At 46.9% G+C, this 20254-nt stretch overlaps 1 protein-coding gene across 5 annotated transcripts in view; it reads left to right on the top strand.

Annotated features, from left to right (window-relative positions):
- The first annotated feature begins 230 nt into the window (after positions 1-230).
- Positions 231-20254, top strand: part of ATAT1 (alpha tubulin acetyltransferase 1) — a 37433-nt gene continuing 17409 nt past the window's right edge. For all 5 annotated transcript variants that reach the window (XR_014025447.1, XR_014025448.1, XM_081320140.1 and 2 more), the window contains exons 1-9: positions 231-849; positions 3160-3220; positions 4458-4549; positions 5526-5586; positions 7164-7277; positions 8544-8645; positions 9324-9369; positions 12047-12118; positions 14497-14716. Coding sequence is in view for 3 of the 5 variants with exons in the window: in XM_081320140.1 (XP_081176266.1) it covers positions 740-849; positions 3160-3220; positions 4458-4549; positions 5526-5586; positions 7164-7277; positions 8544-8645; positions 9324-9369; positions 12047-12118; positions 14497-14716 (878 nt within the window). In the remaining 2 variants the exon portion in view is untranslated. The remainder of the gene's footprint in view (positions 850-3159; positions 3221-4457; positions 4550-5525; positions 5587-7163; positions 7278-8543; positions 8646-9323; positions 9370-12046; positions 12119-14496; positions 14717-20254) is intronic.

Genomic DNA, 20254 nt, shown 5'->3' with positions numbered 1-20254 from the left:
AATAATAATAATAATTAATAATAATAATAATAATTAAATAATAATAATAATAATAATAATAATAATAATAATAATAATAATAATAATAATAATAATAATAATAATAATAATAATAATAATAATAATAATAATGATGATAATAAAAGGCGGGCTAGAAATAAAACGACTCATTATTTGGCCAAGCGGCGAATTTGAACTTTCAATGGAACATTGACAGCCGTTGTGGGCGAGGCCGTCCGCAGTCTGGAACTGAGAGATGCAGAAAACAAAGGAACGCATTCAAACCGCGTCAACGAGACCTTCGCTTTTAAAATGTTAAGCAGAAGAGCGGGTGGCACAAAACAGCTACTATCCACATTCTTTCACCGCTCAATATACGCATAGAGAATTGAGCCGCCTCATCCTCCCTTTCCCACCGCTGCGTTCCACTCTCTTTCAGATTCCCCTCCTGGCTGCCTTTCGAAACTTGCACCGATTTTTAACCATCAAGCCAACGGCCGTTTCGAAGCTCCCCCGGGTTCCACGCGCGCGCGCAGACGCGCGCGGCGCGCGCCCTCCTCCAGGCCAGGCGGAGAGGCGCGGTCGCTGGAGCGAGCCTGTTGCTAGGCGAGTTTGGCGGCTCGGTTGCTAAAAGGCGGAGCCGAGCGCGGGCCGTCGCTCCGAGACGGCCGGGCCCTGCGTCGTTAGGCGGAAGTCGTAGAAGACATAGAAGAAAGAAAAGGACCCGGATGCCGAAAGTATGGAGTTCCCTTTCGACGTGGACCTGCTCTTCGGCGAGCGGATCACGACGGTGGATCAGCACTTGCAGCCGTCGGGCAGAAAGGGAGCCGGGCTCGGCGCGGCTCACAGGTAACGTTGGCGGCAATGCAGCCTCCGGGGACGCTTTGCATTCCTAAGCGTTGTCCCGGGGCATCATGGGAAGCTCGTCTCTCCTGTCTGGCCGGCGTGCGCGTCACGCCTTCCTCCGATCTCCCCGGCTGTCTCGAGGCTCACAAAGAGCCCGAGCAGCAGCTGGGCGGCCTTCGGAGGCCGGGAGGGGGAGAGGGGAAGTGTGTGGGGAGTCGCTCTGCGGCCGCCACTCACTAAACCAGGGGTCTTCAAACTTGGCCCTTTTATGACTTGTGGACTTCAACTCCCAGAATTCCTCAGCCAGCCATGCTGGCTGAGGAATTCTGGGAGTTGAAGTCCACAAGTCATAAAAGGGCCAGGTTTGATGACCCCTGCACTAAACAGAAGAAGGCCACTGAAGGCAGTTTCGGGTTCAGGAGGGCAAGAAAGGGTCATAGACTGAAACATAAGAAATTGGGGGGGGGAACACAAACACGCACACAGCGGTCTGTTGTTGAGCAAAAGAGCCTTGGTGGAGCAGTGGGCTAATGCCTCCTTAAGTAACACCAGCTGACTGCAATTAGTGCAGGTTCGAGTCCCACCAGGCTCAAGGTTGACTCAGCCTTCCATCCTTCCGAGGTAGGTAAAATGAGGACCCAGATTGTTGGGGGCAATAAGCTGACTTTGTAATAATGCTGCTGGGTGTGTGTGTGTGAAAGCCCTAATAAGCAGGCATATACATAGAATGAAGGCTACTGCTAAGTACATTGGTTTGTGCTTCTTAGATTGTAAGCCGCCCTGAGTCTTCGAAGAAGGGCGGGATATAAATGGGATTAAAAAAAAAAGTTAAACTGGCTAAACCAGGGGTCAGCAACCTGAAACAGTGAAAGAGCCACTCAGAACCGGTTCCCTCACAAAAGGAAAAACTGGGAGCCGCAAAAAATGTGTGCGCATGCGCACACGTGCAGAACAGGGTTTGACTGAAGAGTGGAGACAAGGCGAGATATGCACCTACCCTGCATATTTGAATTGATTGGTTGAACTTTTTTAGTCCCACTTTTTTTTTGGACTGCACATGGCAGAGGACTGGGAGCCGCAGGAGACGGCTGAAAGAGCCGCATGCGGCTCCAGAGCCGCGGGTTGCAGACCTGTGGGCCAAACGTAGAGCTAGCTCATGAGTGGAAAGGTAGATGGCTCGAAAGGGGTGGGTAGGCGAATGCATTATGTTGGGGGTCTCATGCGATATTCCCCCACCCCCCGGTATCCTTCCGGTGCTCCGAAGCACCCACGGAAAAATAGAGATGCGTGAATGAAAGAGTTGGACGGAAAATAAAGGGATTTGGAACTGTCTCCACACTGTTTCTATGACTGATTGATTCTGCACCATCAAAATGATGAGTCTTTGAGGACCACGTTTGTGTGCGTGTGTTTTGCCTTCGAGGCTTTGTTGATTCCTGGCCTTGGCCTGGATAAGTCCCTGCAGTTTTCTCAGCAGGATGTCAGAAGTGGTTTGCCATTGCTGCCTTCTTCCTGGGGTTGAGAGAAAGCGACTGGCTCAAGGTCACCTGGCTGGCTTTGTTCCTCAGGTGGGAGTAGAACTCACAGGCTTTCTGGATTCTAGACTGATGTCTTAACTGCTAGGCCCACTAAGGACTACATAGATAGATCTATTTCACACCTTGTAGATAGATACTCCTATGCAGTGCTTTTTTTGTAAAAGAAAAAGGTGCCGGAACTCACACATGTCATACAACCCACCTTGCCTACCCTACAGGGTTCCATCCAAAAAAGGTGCCGGAAGTCCGTTCTGAGCGTTATGAGAAAAAAAGCCCTGCTCCTATGTCTTAAACCTCCAGCTCAATTTTAACTTGATATGTTAAAACTAAGCTACAACCTCCTCCTCTTCCACCCCAGCGAAATGTTGCACAAGGTAAAATAAGTATGCCTGCAGTTCAGTGCTGCTGGTAAAGGAAGAAAGATTCAGAGGTCAAAATCCCCTTTTTCACCAGTCTTAATAAGAAATTAACTTGCTTGGGGTTTTTTGGTTATATATCTATATCTGTATATGAATTCTGGTTTGCTGTGGCACATAAACTCAGCTCAGGTGTCAAATAGGACAATCACTTGAAGCCATCTTGTGTTGAATCCAAAAGTGCCACACACACACACACACACACACACACACACACACTGTATATATAGAAATCAGTCCTGGATTTTATTGTATCTCTGATGCATCAAATTATCCATTTTTTTAAAAAAGTGGACAACCATTTTGTTCTTGTTTTATTTTTGCCTTTCCGATAGTTACTCCATGTTTTGTTTTACCAGAGTTGATATGCAGCAACAACTCATGAAGATCATAGATGAGATGGGTAAAGCCTCTGCCAAGGTAGGTTAGTCTTTGTTAAAGACTCAGTTATATTTTTGGAAGAAGTAGAGATAGCAACAAACTATTGGGCTGAATTTTCTAAATTAGCTCATTGATTGAGCTAGAGTACAAATCCAATCAGAATCAAGGAAGAGCTAGCTATTGCTTTGCCAAATGTGATCCTGCTCATCTGGTCCAAACATTAAGAGACAATTAACACACACATCCTTTTGAACTAGGATGTGTGGATCTGGATCCAAAAACAACATAAGAAATAGGCAGGCTTCAGGACTTTTTATTTCCCAAAGTTAGCATTTTTTCCATGTGCTCAAGCCCAATTTCCTTTTTCCAGTTGAGATGACATTTTTTCCTATATTTTCTTAATGACTTGTTTCCTTTTTATCTACCTCCCCCAGAGGATTTCTGGATTTTTATCTTCTCTACTTAACATGCCTCTGAATCTTTAGTTAGAGCAGTTTCAGCCTAGTTCAGGGGTAGGCAACCTTGGCTCTTTTATGACTCGTGGACTTCAACTCCCAGAATTCCTGAGCCAGCCATGCTGAGGGGAAAGGGAGAGGTTTCTAAGCTGAGCCATACTGGCTCAGGAATTCTGGGAGTTGAAATCCACAAGTCATGAAAGAGCCAAGGTTGCCTACCCCTGGCCCAGTTTCACATATAGGAAGTCCTTGACTTATGAGCACAATTGAGCCCAAAATTTATATTGCTGAGACAGTTGTTAAGTGAGTTTTGTCCCATTTTATGATCTTTCTTGTCATAGTTGTTAAGTGAATTGCTGCAGTTGTTAAGTTAATATCACAGTTGTTAAGTAAATCTGGCTTCCCCATTGACTTTGCTTGTCAGAAGGTTGCAAAAAGTGATCACATGATCCCAGGACACTGCAACTGTCATAAAGATGGACTAGTTGACAAGCATCCAAATTCTGATCCTGTGACCATGGGGATGCAATGGTCGTGTGAAAAATGGTTGTAAGTGACTTTTTTCATTGCCATTGTAAATGAACGGTTACTAAACGAATGGCTGCAAGTTGAGAGCTATCTTCATTCCTCTTGGTTCAGGGTGCTGTGATTGGTGTATAGATCCCAGGATACGCAGGCTAAATGAGGAGATGAGGAATAGATGAGGCAAAGAGTATATTCTTCTCTCTAAGCATTATTTCAGATGCCTATCATGTAATTGCATCTTCTCTTCCTACCCTCTTCCATCATTCTGACCAAAACTCAAATCTCCTTGATTTCAGGCCCAGAATCTGCCAGCTCCAATCACCAGTGTCTCACGGATGCAAACCAACCGCCATGTGCTCTACATCCTGAAAGACAGTGAAGCAAAAATGTGAGTGTCATAGCAAAAAGAATTTGGATTCTATATAGCAGGGGTCTTCAAACTTGGCCCCTTTATGACTTGTGGACTTCCAACTGCCAGAATTCCTCAGCCAGGCATGGCTGAGGAATTCTGGGAGCTGAAGTCCACAAGTCATAAAAGGGCCAAGCTTGAAGACCCCTGCTATATACAGTCTGCCTGTTTGGAAGTAACGTTTGCTTAGTTTGGAAGGATTGATTTCCAGATAAATGCATAGAGCAGAGCTTTTCAAATTGTGGGTCAGCAGACTCATAAGCAACTTTGAGTAGTGAAACAGGGTTGTTTTGTTGTTGTTTTTTGAGAAAATTTTGTCAGGCTTATGAAGACAAAATGGGAATGTTGTCAAAACTCATTCTTGTTTTGGCTCATTTTGCTTATAGAAGCTCACAGTTGGTAGAATCCTCTTTGCTATGTAGCCTAAATCCACATAAATTCATTTATCATTTTAAAGGTGCAAAGTACTGCAAGAAGCCTTGGCATATAGAGTTGCATGACAGTCAAAGGATACTTTTGTGAAGGGAGCATCTGCTATATATCTAATCTTAATTTCTTGAATATTTTTCTCATCGCTAGAATAAAGCACGATATCGCAAAGAGCACTGCAATACAGAGTTGCATTGCAGCTTCTCCAAAAAACTTTGTTCAGCTGCAGTGGTACTCCCTATGTCAGTGCCCGTTGCAGTATCATGCTTTACCCTAGCTGTATGCCAAAATGCTTTTGACAAACTGGTGTTGTCGCAATCCTTTGTGTTAGGATCAATCTTTGGTCAAGTTTTATCTAAATTTCGCAGATCTAGATAGATATTCTACAGAATATTTGCTGAATATTTACCGCTTTTAATCTTTCCCTGAAGAAAATCTCACTTTTTGTAAGATGGGCAGCTATATAAATTTGATTGATAAATACATAAAATAAAGCTTTCTGTCTTTTTTTTTTTACTGATTTCAGGACTGGGAAAGGGGTTATAATTGGCTTCCTCAAGGTTGGTTATAAAAAACTCTTTGTTTTGGTAAGTACACCGGGGGGGGGGGAAATCACCCTTGATACATGGAATTTTTGCCACTAGTAGAAAAGGACGCTTGGTTCCCGAACAGGATCAGTGCAAGTTCTGATTGGGAAGTTAAACTAGTAGATCTCCAAGATCCCTTCCATCTCTATGATCCAAGAAGTTTTAAATTATACTGGTACTGGTATATTTCCACACTGATTTATTTGAGGCGTATTCTCAAAGCATAAAATCTCTATTTGTTTGACACCCCTAGTTTAGGGGCTCAGGGGCAAAGCTTGTTGCAGTTCATTTACTGAGCCATTGCTTCCTGTTATGCTTAAACTAATTCCAACAATAAAAAAATCAAATAATGTATCTTGGTGAATACTGTAGTGTTTGTGTCATAGTTCCAACAGATGAAACTCTTCAAAGAACTTTGAGGCATTGTTTACCTTAAAGAATCTTTATTCGAGTGGCATAACATCGGCACCCCAAAGCCCAAATCTGAATTCCCGTCCCCTGAGCACATAGTATCAAAGCACAATTCCCCCCTCTAATTAACAGTCATAAATCACATTCTCCAATTTTTTTGAAATGCAGGCTTTCCCTCCAGTTCTCCAACCGCCAATTCTTATCATCTCTTATTTCATTAACCTTGGCTCACACACACTAGTTACAGTATTGTTATGTCTGACTAAACTCCCATGCACATTCCTCCTCCTCCCCCCACCAGTATCATCTAATTCTAATTTTAATTCTAAGAGTAAAACATAAGAAGGAAAATGGTTGCATCTCCATATGTTGTCAAAGCAAAAACATCTGATGTTAGCAGCGTTGACAGTTTGAAATCAGTGAAGAACAGCTGAAATGCTTTTTAAAAAAGAATCTTACAATAGTACGTTATGCAGTCACTCTTGTACTGATTTAGCTGCAGTTTACTCTGTTTGCTCTAACTTGAGGCACAGAAGGTGAAATAATCCTTTTCTTGCTTGCAGAATAAATTCCTCCCCCCTTTAACAATCTGCTATTTGTGGAATATAAAAAATTTCATGAGTCGAACATACTATTTGCTTTTGACCGAGGCTTCCACAATTTGTATCCTGAGGGTTCTTCATCTTTAGATTTTTGCCCTAAATTCTGCTTACCATAGGTGCAATGGATTGTTAAAATATAAATTAAGCTGCTTTATTTCAGTATTTGGAAATAAAGTACTATTGTCCTTGGTTTTATTATACCTCTGTGGTGTTATGTGTCTTTTTAGAAAGAGTAAATTTAGTAATGCCCAGGTGCCAAAAATTGTTAAGAATATTCCTAAGAAAAAGCCTTAAATGACTTTGCGAGGGCAGACCCAATGACTCTGGGAAACTCTTAAGGACTGGTGAGTTGAAGGAGAATAAAAATTGCAGTTCACCAGGCCTAATGTTCTTGAACGCTAACCAGCATTTAAATTACTGGTTTGAGCAAACAGTCCAAAGATTGGGATTCAAACCTGAGGTTCTTTTGAAAAGCGCAGGAAAAGTTAGCATGCGTCAGAATGCCTGGTTCAGAGACATCTGAGCTGTTTTAACATAGAAGACACTCTGTCTTGTTTTTTGCAGGACCGTCAAGGGGCCCACAATGAAGTGGAACCTCTCTGCGTGCTGGATTTCTACATTCACGAGTCTCTTCAACGGCACGGCTATGGCAAGGAGCTCTTCCATTACATGCTGCAGGTGCAGCCTTCTTTTTCGCAGTTGCGTAATCCAAGAAATGATTTTCCTAACTTGGATTAAGCCACTGTATTTCATTGTTACCACTTGCTTCATAGACAAGGCCAAACCTCCCCATAGCAATATTAAACCTGCAGGATAGAGGCATGGACATAGAGCTGTCACAATCCCGGAAGGATTGGAAAGATTTCTGAAATGCCAAAGCTCTGTCAAAGAAGAATTAATGTGACTCCAGTAACCTACCCCTTAGCTTGCTGCCTTCCAGATCTGTAGGAAATGCCAATCTCGTAATTCATGTGATGGCTGGGAATTTGGGGCATTGTTGTTCCAGTGTATCTGGAAGTCCCAAATTTGGGAAAGACTCTTTAAGAGGAAATGAATCCTTCAACTAGCCAGGTTGAAGGACATGGGACTGAGGAAAGGTTTGTGTAGCACATGGACTCTGTTTTGAGTAAAAGCTTGCTTCATAACATAGATCTTTTAGGCAAGAGGCATTTTCGCTATTCTCTAATCATGGCTACTATACTTTTTACTTTTATTTGGGAAATTGGTTTTAGGAAGGTTAACAGAGGGTTTCTTGTACCTGGACATTGTACATTTTAATACAAGTATTCCTTGACTAACAGTCATTTGTTTAGTGACGGTTATAGTTGCATGGGGAAAAAAGGGATTTATGACTGTTTTTCACACTTATGACTGTTACAGCATCCCCGCAGTCACATGATCAAAATTTAAATGCTTGGCAACTGGCATGTATTTATGACGGTTGTAGTGTCATGTGATCACCTTTTGCGAACTGCTGACAAAAGTCCATGGGGAAGACAGATTTATTTAAGAACTGTTTTACTAACTTAAGAACTGCAGCGATTCACTTAACAGCTGTGGCAAGTAAGGTCATAAAACGGGGCAAAGCTCACTTAAGTGTGTTGCTTAGCACTGGAAATGTTGGCCTCAATTGTGATCATATGTCAAGGACTACCTGTATATAAACATTTCAAGCTGTCAAAACTGAAGGGAACAAGATCCTCTGATATCTTAGAGCCATTGTCTGATTATTTATTTCTGAGCTGAAATTGTTAGCTAGAAATAACAGCCTGGGAAGAGAACAGCCTGCAAAGCTAAGGTTCAGTTGCTCCTCTCCCCCTCTTTTCGGGTCAGATATAAACTGGTCCAATCGTGAAAGATAAAATAATAAAATCTGTCTCTAAATCTTATTTTCCCCCAGAGAAGTAAATTGCAGAGAACTTCTTTCTTTTTTTATTCCCTCAGCGAGAGCGAGTAGAGCCCTATCAGTTGGCAATCGACCGGCCATCAGAAAAACTTCTGTGCTTCCTACGGAAACACTATAGCCTCAGTGACACAATCCCCCAGGTGAGCCATCTTCTTCAAAACAAAGGCCGCTCTCGCCTCATAGTATTGTTTTGTCATCTGTGTGTTTGTACTTTGTTGTCCTTTTCAACCACGACCACAAAGACATACAACTTGGACATTCTGCTTACAAAAAGTACAAAATCCTCCAAGGTTAAGTGGACACTGTGTGGTTTTTGTAATGCTGATTTTCCACATTTTAAAGACGTGAGCTGTGGAAAAAGTGATGTAACTGGTTAATAACTTAATAAGGGACAATAAAAATACTGTACTGATTTTTCAGTTAACTATTTTAAAGAGGATTGCCATGCAGTTTAATTGAACGCATTATGTAGAAGTGGCCTGAATCAAATGTTTGAAGGAGGTGAACCTGGATTTAAGAATTTCGTATTTTAATTACCATTTGAAAAAATTAAAAGGCTGTACTGTGACCTTCCAAAGCTTTTACAATACATACGCTGAGAATTTAACCCGGCATCTTCTGCATGCAGAGCATATTGGCCTATCTCTGAACTGTCCTTTTCCTTTTAAAAAATGTTTTTCTATCTAGTGAGGAGAAACAAATCTTCAAATTAATGGCAGAAAAAAACCCCAAGAATGGTGTAATTTCTGCTTCGGGGGACATTTGAAATGGACAGTGGAATCAGACTGGTTTATTTAACGGGTTTTTTTCTGTTTCAGGTGAATAATTTTGTAATTTTCCAGGGCTTTTTCAGCCATCAGCATGGTGAGTCAGTGATATAAATATCTGGCTATATCCATTTGGAGTTGTCTCATCTTGCACAAAGTGTTTTAAACAAGGAGATTTCTGATTTCAGAGTTATGAAGACATACTGCAACAGCTGTTGGCTGTGTGGCCTAGAAATGTTGAAAGCCGATATCCAAAACATTTGCAGGGCACTAGACTGGGAGAAATTGGATTACATTGTTATCTTATAAACAGTGCATGCTACATAACAAATAAATAGATCTTCTGGAGTTGTGAGATACGGAGTGCTTGAGAAAGTTGAGAAGGCACATGTGGTCTCAATTTATGTTTGGTTGTTTAGCAACCATTCAGAGTTACGACTTATCTGAAAAAGGGGACTTAACGTGCAAATCCACTATTCCATCAGTCAGGCTGCTCCCCGCAGTCATGTGACTACACTTTGGGCGCTCGGCTACACAGCCACATTTATGACTGTTTGCAGCATCCTACAGTCACATGATCAAATTCTTTTATAACCTTTACTACTTAATGGGCCCACTCCATTGCGGCTGCCATTTGAGAACTAACTTCAGTGCATTTATTTCTATTGCTGCATTAAGGTTTTCTCTGAACCTCTGATTTTGCAGCTGTTGGTTCTTCTGTAGTGAGGATGCAAATATGCAGCTTGTGAAAAGTTAAATGTAGCAGAAAATTCCAGTTTATCTGCCATATTCCATTTTTTCATGAGATACGGTTGTACAATTTTTAATTTTTTTGTATGAGCAGGTCACTGATCAAGGGAGTTTATTAGGTTCAGAATGGGGAAACTATGAATGACTTAAACTGACAATAATGAATGGTTAGTCAAAATTAAACCTAACATAGTAAATTATTTCTTCTGTAGATCATGAATATCCTGCATTCCTTTCATAGCTTTTGTTTAATCATAGAGTACTTATTCTTTGAAACCATAAATACTGTCTTGGCCTGAAATAAAGACAAATAAGAATATGATTTAAACAGGCATCTAGTAGGTGAACTAATATCATACACATGATGTCACCATAGAAAGGATATAATTATGTGCATGGTGCAAATTACATAAGTACTGTCATTTGTGTAATAATAGGGTGATACATGTTACTACTAAGAATGGACTAAATGTCTCTTAAAATATTATATGATGTTCTCCCAGTCTTTGTTCAGCATAGTCTTGTCTGAAAATACCATTTTGGATATAAAACCTGAAAACAAATGGACAAATACATCAACCAATCAGAGGAACACCCATAGGATCACTACTCTGAGGACTCATAGCAGAGACTGTAATGCAGCATCTAGACCAGGGGTAGACAACCTTGGCCCTTTTATGACTAGTGGACTTCAACTCCCAGAATTCCTGAGTCAGCATGGCTGACTCAGGAATTCTGGAAGCTGAAGTCCACATGTCATAAAAGAGCCAAGGTTGCCTACCCCTGATCTAGACACTAGAGCGCTCTCACACATACAGCCAAAAGTATGGATCCAGTTCTGTATGTAGACAACATCTTTGTCAAAACAAAAAGAACAACTAGAGAAGACCACGTAAAACAACACCTTTAAAGGAATAAAAATCTCAAGAGAAGAAGAAAACAAGAAGACAGCTATCCGTTCTAGATATCCTCATCAGCATAAATAACAGTGGCAAGTTAGAAATGCGTGTTGAGAAAAACAACCCACGCTAACCAAGTGCTCCATTATCAAATTAACAACCCAACGTCCCACCAGGGAGCTGTGTAAAAACATTATTCAGATGAGTACAGATGCATTGCGACAGCCCAGGACACCAGAAAAAGGAAACAGAACTTCTACACAACATCTTCCAACAAAATGCATACCCATCCAAATTATCAAAAAGTGCCTCACTGCTCAACCCACTGCAACACAAGCTATGCAAAGAATAACACTGCCATAATCAAAAACATCTCGAAACAACCAACAAACTATTAGAGCTGCACACTATTGCTGTATCCTCTAGAACGGGTCCCCAACCTTTTGGGCTTCACGGACCAGAGAGGGAGGAGATTGGTTTTGTGTGCTCAATCCCATAAAATAAAACTTCATTATGCTCTCCCGCCACTCACACGGCCCATTTCCCAGTGGACCACAGGCTGGTACCAGTCCATGGACTGGGGGTTGGGGACCCCTACTCTAGAATTTGTCTTATCCCCTTTGATAAATAATCAAAAATGGTGCAAGGCAAAAACAGTTATAAGAGGTCTTTTATATTCTTTCTGCCTCAGCCTCAGAATTTCTCTGTCAATTAGCTTTAGGCTCTCGGTGCTTAAATAATTTTCAGTATCTAGAAATGTTGCATTAAATGAGTTCAACGTTCTGGTCAGGGCAGTTCCTTCATTTAATGACAACATGGTTTCTGCGGTTTGCAGAATAAATTGCCTAGCTTGCGTGATGGAAGTCTTTCAACGACTGTAACATTGCTTCTGCTCTTTCACTTCGCTGTTCAGAATTAATGCTCTGCAATTTTAGACTCATTTATTGGGATCTGTCTTCTCATACCTCCACATAATTTTGAATGGCCATTCTGCACAATGTGATTCTTGAAACATACTGTCTCATGATAATGGAAACTAATATTTCTGGATGGTATTTTGGGGATTACTTTCCTACCACAACCACAAATACTCGTTTGTTTGGTTTTTTTACCCTCTTGTTGCAGCTCCAGCAAGAAAGCTGCCTCTAAAACGCCCCGAGGGAGACATAAAGCCATATTCGCTGTCAGATCGAGAATGTAAGCAGTGTTCATTCTTAACTGGAAAAATGGGTTTGAGCTTTTTGAGACAATTCAGGTAAATCAGTGTCTAAAACTGAGCTGATATTTAGCTTACAGCTTTGTGGAAATGGTTCCTGTTTGGTCGCCTTCTCCCATTTTAGCAGCTTACTTGATCTACTTTTGGAGGTGGGGGCCCACTGAATTCATAAGACAGAAGCCTACACGCATAATGTTGTAAGGAGCCGGATAAAGACAATGATGAAATAGTTAAAAGACAGGAGAAGGCATTAGGCTGCCAGCCGCCCTCAGGATTCTGTGCTGCTCATTGTACGCCATGCAAGTTGGCAGAGCCACATCTCCTTTGAAAGACTCGGAGAGTGGGGGCCCACCTCGCCTCTGGGGAGGGAATGTTCCAACGGCCAAGGGCAATGGCAGAGAAGGCTTTCTTCCTGGACCCCACCAATCAAAATTCTTTAACTGGCCGAGTCTGTAACATACCCTCCCAGCCCGGCTGGCTGGGTGGGACGGGCTGAAGTGATGGGAATGAGATGGATCCTCAGGTAGCCCGACCTCAAGCCCTGTGGGGGCTTTCAAAGTAATAACTAACACTTTGAATTGGATCCGGAAGTAAACCAGCACCCAATGCAGCTTAGGCAGCAAAAGGATTACATGCACCATGTGTCAACGCTGCTAACATTGAAAGTTCTTGCTTTGACAAAAGATGAAGCAGCTGTTTCATATTTGTGTGTTACTTTTAGAGCTAGAATCAGTTGTTGCTGGGGGGGGGAGGAGGAAGGCTGTCTCTCAAGGCTGTCTTGAAATAAGAGAAGAGAAGAATTTGGCGGGTTGTCTAACAGAAGGGAAAACTGACCCTTCAAATCAATTGGAGAATGTGATTAATGACAGCAATGAAAAGGAGGAGAATTGTGTTTAATATATTGTGCTAAGGGGAGGGGAATTCAGATTCCAGCTTCCCTAGCAAGCTCTGCCGATGTTATAGGGCTCTGTTGTGACTCAGGGCCAGCCTGTGGGTCCGGCAGCCGGCTCAGATGTCTCGGATGACTCAGATGAGGGGGAGGAGGAGAATGTGGAAGACGAACTGGTTGATGATGGCTTGGAGGCTTCGCAGAGCCCTCAGCCGGGGCCCTCTTCTCAGCTGCGTGAGCCCGATAGTGCGGAGGATGATGACCCACAGCTGGCCCTGTTCAAGGACGCCCGACGCAGGAGGCAGTCGAGCAGGAACAAACAGAGAAAGGCTGTGGGACTCCTCGGGAGGAGGCACAGGGAGGCCACGCCCTGAACTCTAAATAAAAGGAGTGTTTGGGGAAGGGCTGGTTGCTGAAAGCAACCCTTCCGTTTGAGGATTCAAGTTCCAGTGTTTTTGTTTCTTGTTTGTGTAATAAATCTTGGCAGACGCTTTGCAGCCTCAGACGCTCTCCAGTCTCTACTGTTTGAACAGGGGTTTGCCTTATTGCAAGGCCGGTAGCAGGCTGGTTCAGAACAGGCTCTAATAAAAGACTTTTAAGGTAAACAATGCCTCAAGAGTCCTTTGAAGAGCTCATCCGTCGTCGGAAATTTGACACCATGCTTGAAGCACCCCAAATTGCTCTCCTGGCCGCATTCTGTTTCTGTTAGATGAAACAATCCAGATTGGGATGGGAATGCTATTTGGTGTCCAAAAGGTATCTAAAACTGCCTCCAGTTAGGAAGAATCTCAATCCTGTGTGTCGACTACGCAGGAATCAGAGAGATCTGAATTGGCGTTTTCTAGGAAGAGCTGTTATACGAAAGCTAATTTGTAACATTTTGCCTAGACTTCGTTACCAACTTTAAAATGTGCCGGCTTGAGATTTCTTTCTTGTTCACCTACAGACAGAATCTTGCCAGACTAAAGCAACTGTTTGCATAACTATTAGATGCACTCTGTGAACTGCTAGAGAGGGTCTGCCTTCACCCTTTTCCTGCCTGCCAGACATTCCAAACTCCGCTGTCTCTTTGTCTTCCGGGAAGGAACCCTTCCTTCTTGTGACCCTACGCTATTATTCTACCACAACTAATCAGACAGTAAGATTTAGATTAGCAGACAGATCCTTCTTCTGTCTACTAGGTTATGTTAAGTCGTCTAAGTCTACTTAGGCAGTAATCTTATTTCTGTAAATTTCTGCGTGCTAACTCTTCTATCTACTAGTCAGGGGTCCTCAAACTTGGCCCCTTTCAGACTTGTGGACTTCAACTCCCAGAATTCCTCAGCCAGCGTGCCTGGCTGAGGAATTCTGGGAGTTGAAGTCCACAAGTCTGAAAGGGGCCAAGTTTGAGGACCCCTATACTAGGTTATATTAAGTCTGGTTGAGAACTGAATTGTATTTTCCCTTTTGTTTATTTACTCTTTCTTGTAGTCTTGAAGGAAGAGACTGAGCCACCTTGGCCCTTCAACCAGTCTCGGGCACTGACCCGCTCTAGCAGCGTGGGGAATTCTCCAGTGCGAGGCTGCCTCAAACCTTTTCTCAACGAGCAAGAGTTGCTGAAGAACTTGCGTCTGTGTCCCCCACGTGCAGCTGCCCAACATCTGATCAATGGTGATCCGGGTAACTTGCTTTCACAGAGGCGGAGAACCAGGTAGGAAGGGAGAAGGATTCTGGAGAGTTCTATTTTACTCAGAGGGCTAATGGGATGTTGCAGTACTGATCCTCTAGTAGTACAGGGGTCCCCAACCCCCGGTCCATGGACCAGCACCGGTCCGCAGCATGGCAGAAAATGGGCTGCAGGCAGCACACAAAACCAAACCCCCTCAAGTCCAGTGGAAAAACCTCTCTCCACGGAACCGGTTCCTGGTGCCCAAAAGGTCAGGGGCCACTGCTCTAGTAGACACATGAATGCTATGGATGCAAGGTGCATTTACTCCTCCTGCTTCCAGTCCCATACAGAAATCCTCCATTCTAACTTAGAAGCACAAGGAGGAAGGATGAACTTTTAATGGCCAAATAACGGTTGAATTATCTTTCCGGTTCAGTTTCTTCTTGTTGCCTAATGCAGAGGTCTCCAACCTTTCCGGGCTCGAGGACCGGAGGGAAGCAGCTTCAAAATTGATGGGCGTACACGTGCGCGTGGGGCCACACACGCTGGCGCAGCACGAGCAGCCCTGTTTGTGCATGCGTAGGCGTTGTGCACGTGCCCGAACGTCCATGCAAACTGCCCAGGCTAGCGACGCATGTGCAAACAGGCTGCCGACACCCGCCCTGCGCTAGCATTCCTGTTTGCCCCCGTACGCATGCACAAACAGCTATGGGCTCGAGGGGGGGAATGCACACCCCAACCTTTCCAGCTTTGCAGACCAGTGGGGGAAGGGGAAGGGATTGTTCAGTGCGAGCAGTGGGTGAGCAAGTGCACACAGCTCCATTTGTATAATTGTATAATTGGTGGGCACGTGTGCCCGCCGCTCAGGCAAATGGAGTTGAGCGCGTATGCATGCGCTCACCCGCTGCTTGCACAAATGGAGCTGTGCATGTGCACACCTGCCGCTTCTGGAGCCCAGTTCTAAATGGGCTACAGCCCAGGATTGGGGACCCCTGGCTTAGGTAGTCCTGTGAACCAGGATAGCAGCAAAGATAATGGAGGACCACAGAGAATCTTTGGCTTAAAAGAAGTGAAATCAATGCCACCGAACCTCAGATCTCTCCATTTTCACTTACTTTTATTTAGCTGAAGTGAAAAGGGCAATATACTGTGACTTATTCAATAAGTGTAACTTTTGAGCGCAGAATTTGGACACATCATTGAACCCGTTGTCATTCTGTACGTCTTTCAGCTGTCTGTTGCATTGCATGTGCCATTTTGCATGTTTTTTTTATAATTCTTAGTTCATACTAAAAACTTTACTACCGTATATACTTGAGTATAAGCCGAATTTTTCAGCCCACTTTTTGGGCTGAAAAATTCCACTTCGGCTTATACTCCAGTCAACAAAAAAAACTTACCGAGGACTTGTGCGCGGCCGAGGCTTTGGTGCTTCCGGGATCGCCCGCACCTCTCCCAAGCCACCGCCGTCCGAGACCTGCCGAAGTTTGGGGAGGTTTGGGGAGGTGCGCGCGCACCTCCCCAAACTCCGCGCCTTGCCTGCCTGCTTCTTTCCGCAGCGGAAAGAAGCAGGCAGGCAGGGCGCGGAGGAACGGAGACTTGCCGACGTTTGGGGAGGTTTGGGCGCCTCCCCAAACCTCGGCAGGTCTCCGTTCCTCCGCGCAGACCTGCCGACGTTTGGGGAGGTTTGGGCGCCTCCCCAAACCTCCCCAAACGTCGGCAGGTCTCCGTTCCTCCTGCCGACCTTTGGGGAGGTTTGGGCGCCTCCCCAAACCTCGGCAGGTCTCCGTTCCTCCTGCCGACCTTTGGGGAGGTTTGGGCGCCTCCCCAAACCTCGGCAGGTCTCCGTTCCTCCTGCCGACCTTTGGGGAGGTTTGGGCGCCTCCCCAAACCTCCCCAGGTCTCCGTTCCTCCTGCCGACCTTTGGGGAGGTTTGGGCGCCTCCCCAAACCTCGGCAGGTCTCCGTTCCTCCTGCCGACCTTTGGGGAGGTTTGGGCGCCTCCCCAAACCTCGGCAGGTCTCCGTTCCTGTTTGGGGAGGTTTGGGCGCCTCCCCAAACCTCCCCAAACCTCGGCAGGTCTCCGTTCCTCCGCGCAGACCTGCCGACCTTTGGGGAGGTTTGGGCGCCTCCCCAAACGTCCCCAAACCTCGGCAGGTCTCCGTTCCTGTTTGGGGAGGTTTGGGCGCCTCCCCAAACCTCCCCAAACCTCGGCAGGTCTCCGTTCCTCCGCGCAGACCTGCCGACCTTTGGGGAGGTTTGGGCGCCTCCCCAAACCTCGGCAGGTCTCCGTTCCTGTTTGGGGAGGTTTGGGCGCCTCCCCAAACCTCGGCAGGTCTCCGTTCCTCCGCGCAGACCTGCCGACCTTTGGGGAGGTTTGGGCGCCTCCCCAAACCTCGGCAGGTCTCCGTTCCTGTTTGGGGAGGTTTGGGCGCCTCCCCAAACCTCCCCAAACCTCGGCAGGTCTCCGTTCCTCCGCGCAGACCTGCCGACCTTTGGGGAGGTTTGGGCGCCTCCCCAAACGTCCCCAAACCTCGGCAGGTCTCCGTTCCTGTTTGGGGAGGTTTGGGCGCCTCCCCAAACGTCCCCAAACCTCGGCAGGTCTCCGTTCCTCCGCGCAGACCTGCCGACCTTTGGGGAGGTTTGGGCGCCTCCCCAAACCTCCCCAAACCTCGGCAGGTCTCCGTTCTTCCTGCCGACCTTTGGGGAGGTTTGGGCGCCTCCCCAAACCTCGGCAGGTCTCCGTTCCTGTTTGGGGAGGTTTGGGCGCCTCCCCAAACCTCGGCAGGTCTCCGTTCCTCCGCGCAGACCTGCCGACCTTTGGGGAGGTTTGGGCGCCTCCCCAAACGTCCCCAAACCTCGGCAGGTCTCCGTTCCTGTTTGGGGAGGTTTGGGCGCCTCCCCAAACCTCCCCAAACCTCGGCAGGTCTCCGTTCCTCCGCGCAGACCTGCCGACCTTTGGGGAGGTTTGGGCGCCTCCCCAAACGTCCCCAAACCTCGGCAGGTCTCCGTTCCTGTTTGGGGAGGTTTGGGCGCCTCCCCAAACCTCCCCAAACCTCGGCAGGTCTCCGTTCCTCCGCGCAGACCTGCCGACCTTTGGGGAGGTTTGGGCGCCTCCCCAAACGTCCCCAAACCTCGGCAGGTCTCCGTTCCTGTTTGGGGAGGTTTGGGCGCCTCCCCAAACGTCCCCAAACCTCGGCAGGTCTCCGTTCCTCCGCGCAGACCTGCCGACCTTTGGGGAGGTTTGGGCGCCTCCCCAAACCTCCCCAAACCTCGGCAGGTCTCCGTTCTTCCTGCCGACCTTTGGGGAGGTTTGGGCGCCTCCCCAAACCTCCCCAAACGTCGGCAGGTCTGCGCGGAGGAACGGAGACCTGCCGAGGTTTGGGGAGGTTTGGGGAGGCGCCCAAACCTCCCCAAACAGGAACGGAGACCTGCCGAGGTTTGGGGAGGTTTGGGGAGGCGCCCAAACCTCCCCAAAGGTCGGCAGGTCTGCGCGGAGGAACGGAGACCTGCCGAGGTTTGGGGAGGTTTGGGGAGGCGCCCAAACCTCCCCAAACAGGAACGGAGACCTGCCGAGGTTTGGGGACGTTTGGGGAGGCGCCCAAACCTCCCCAAAGGTCGGCAGGTCTGCGCGGAGGAACGGAGACCTGCCGAGGTTTGGGGAGGTTTGGGGAGGCGCCCAAACCTCCCCAAACAGGAACGGAGACCTGCCGAGGTTTGGGGACGTTTGGGGAGGCGCCCAAACCTCCCCAAAGGTCGGCAGGTCTGCGCGGAGGAACGGAGACCTGCCGAGGTTTGGGGAGGTTTGGGGAGGCGCCCAAACCTCCCCAAACAGGAACGGAGACCTGCCGAGGTTTGGGGACGTTTGGGGAGGCGCCCAAACCTCCCCAAAGGTCGGCAGGTCTGCGCGGAGGAACGGAGACCTGCCGAGGTTTGGGGAGGTTTGGGGAGGCGCCCAAACCTCCCCAAACAGGAACGGAGACCTGCCGAGGTTTGGGGACGTTTGGGGAGGCGCCCAAACCTCCCCAAAGGTCGGCAGGTCTGCGCGGAGGAACGGAGACCTGCCGAGGTTTGGGGAGGTTTGGGGAGGCGCCCAAACCTCCCCAAACAGGAACGGAGACCTGCCGAGGTTTGGGGACGTTTGGGGAGGCGCCCAAACCTCCCCAAAGGTCGGCAGGTCTGCGCGGAGGAACGGAGACCTGCCGAGGTTTGGGGAGGTTTGGGGAGGCGCCCAAACCTCCCCAAACAGGAACGGAGACCTGCCGAGGTTTGGGGAGGTTTGGGGAGGCGCCCAAACCTCCCCAAACGTCGGCAGGTCTGCGCGGAGGAACGGAGACCTGCCGAGGTTTGGGGAGGTTTGGGGAGGCGCCCAAACCTCCCCAAACAGGAACGGAGACCTGCCGAGGTTTGGGGACGTTTGGGGAGGCGCCCAAACCTCCCCAAAGGTCGGCAGGTCTGCGCGGAGGAACGGAGACCTGCCGAGGTTTGGGGAGGCGCCCAAACCTCCCCAAAGGTCGGCAGGAGGAACGGAGACTTGCCGAGGTTTGGGGAGGTTTGGGGAGGCGCCCAAACCTCCCCAAAGGTCGGCAGGAGGAACGGAGACCTGCCGAGGTTTGGGGAGGCGCCCAAACCTCCCCAAAGGTCGGCAGGAGGAACGGAGACCTGCCGACGTTTGGGGAGGTTTGGGGAGGCGCCCAAACCTCCCCAAAGGTCGGCAGGAGGAACGGAGACCTGCCGACGAGCCGCGGCCACACAGGGTATTCCTGTGTATTCAGGCTTGCAGAACGGCGGATCGGCTTATACTCGAGTCAATAACTTTTTCCAGTTTTGGGGGGTGAAATTGGGGGTCTCGGCTTATACTCGAGTCGGCTTATACTCAAGTATATACGGTATTTACATTCTGTCTGTGGTGGCTGTTAATGGTTTGCTTCACCGTGTGAAGACTGGATGCCAACACTTTCCACTTGAACATATTTCAAGGATTTTTTAAACAGATTTAGAAGGCTTGTTCGGCAATGGGCCTGCAGTTGCGTGCTGTAATGCAGGGGTGTCAAACTGCCAGCCCACAGCCTGGATGCGTCATGCCAAAACCGCACCCAACCCATTGCCGACAACGGGGAAAAAAGTCGCAATACTTTGTGACACGTCATGTGATGTTGCGAGTTTGACACCCCTGCTGTAATGGCTTTAATGCTGAGAAGAAGCATATTAGATGTTGGAAGATGTGAAAGGCTCTTTAGGAAAAATACTTTCACCAAAGTCCAAGTTGACATCCTTCAAATGTTTAGTTTGGTAACGAAACATTCAGAAATTATATTGAAACAATCTTGGAGAACAAATCAGAGCCAAAATTCTTCAGATGTTAGTTTTTCATAATCCTCAGCCATAGGAACATTTGGCTGCTTTGGCTGAGAATGATGGCACATGTCAACCCATGTTTTTGGAGGATAGCAAGTTGCAAATATACTTTCTTGTTGCATTTGGCAAATCCAGGATTGGAAATCACTTATGTATTTGTCTAATATGCAATACCAGCTTGGAAGCTGGCCATTTTGGTGACCCAGATTTATTAATCTGTTTA

This window comes from Vipera berus (assembly GCF_964194415.1).
Source record: "Vipera berus genome assembly, chromosome: 2".
NCBI classification, from domain to species: domain Eukaryota; kingdom Metazoa; phylum Chordata; class Lepidosauria; order Squamata; family Viperidae; genus Vipera; species Vipera berus.
This window is presented reverse-complemented; position numbering and strand designations above follow the sequence as displayed.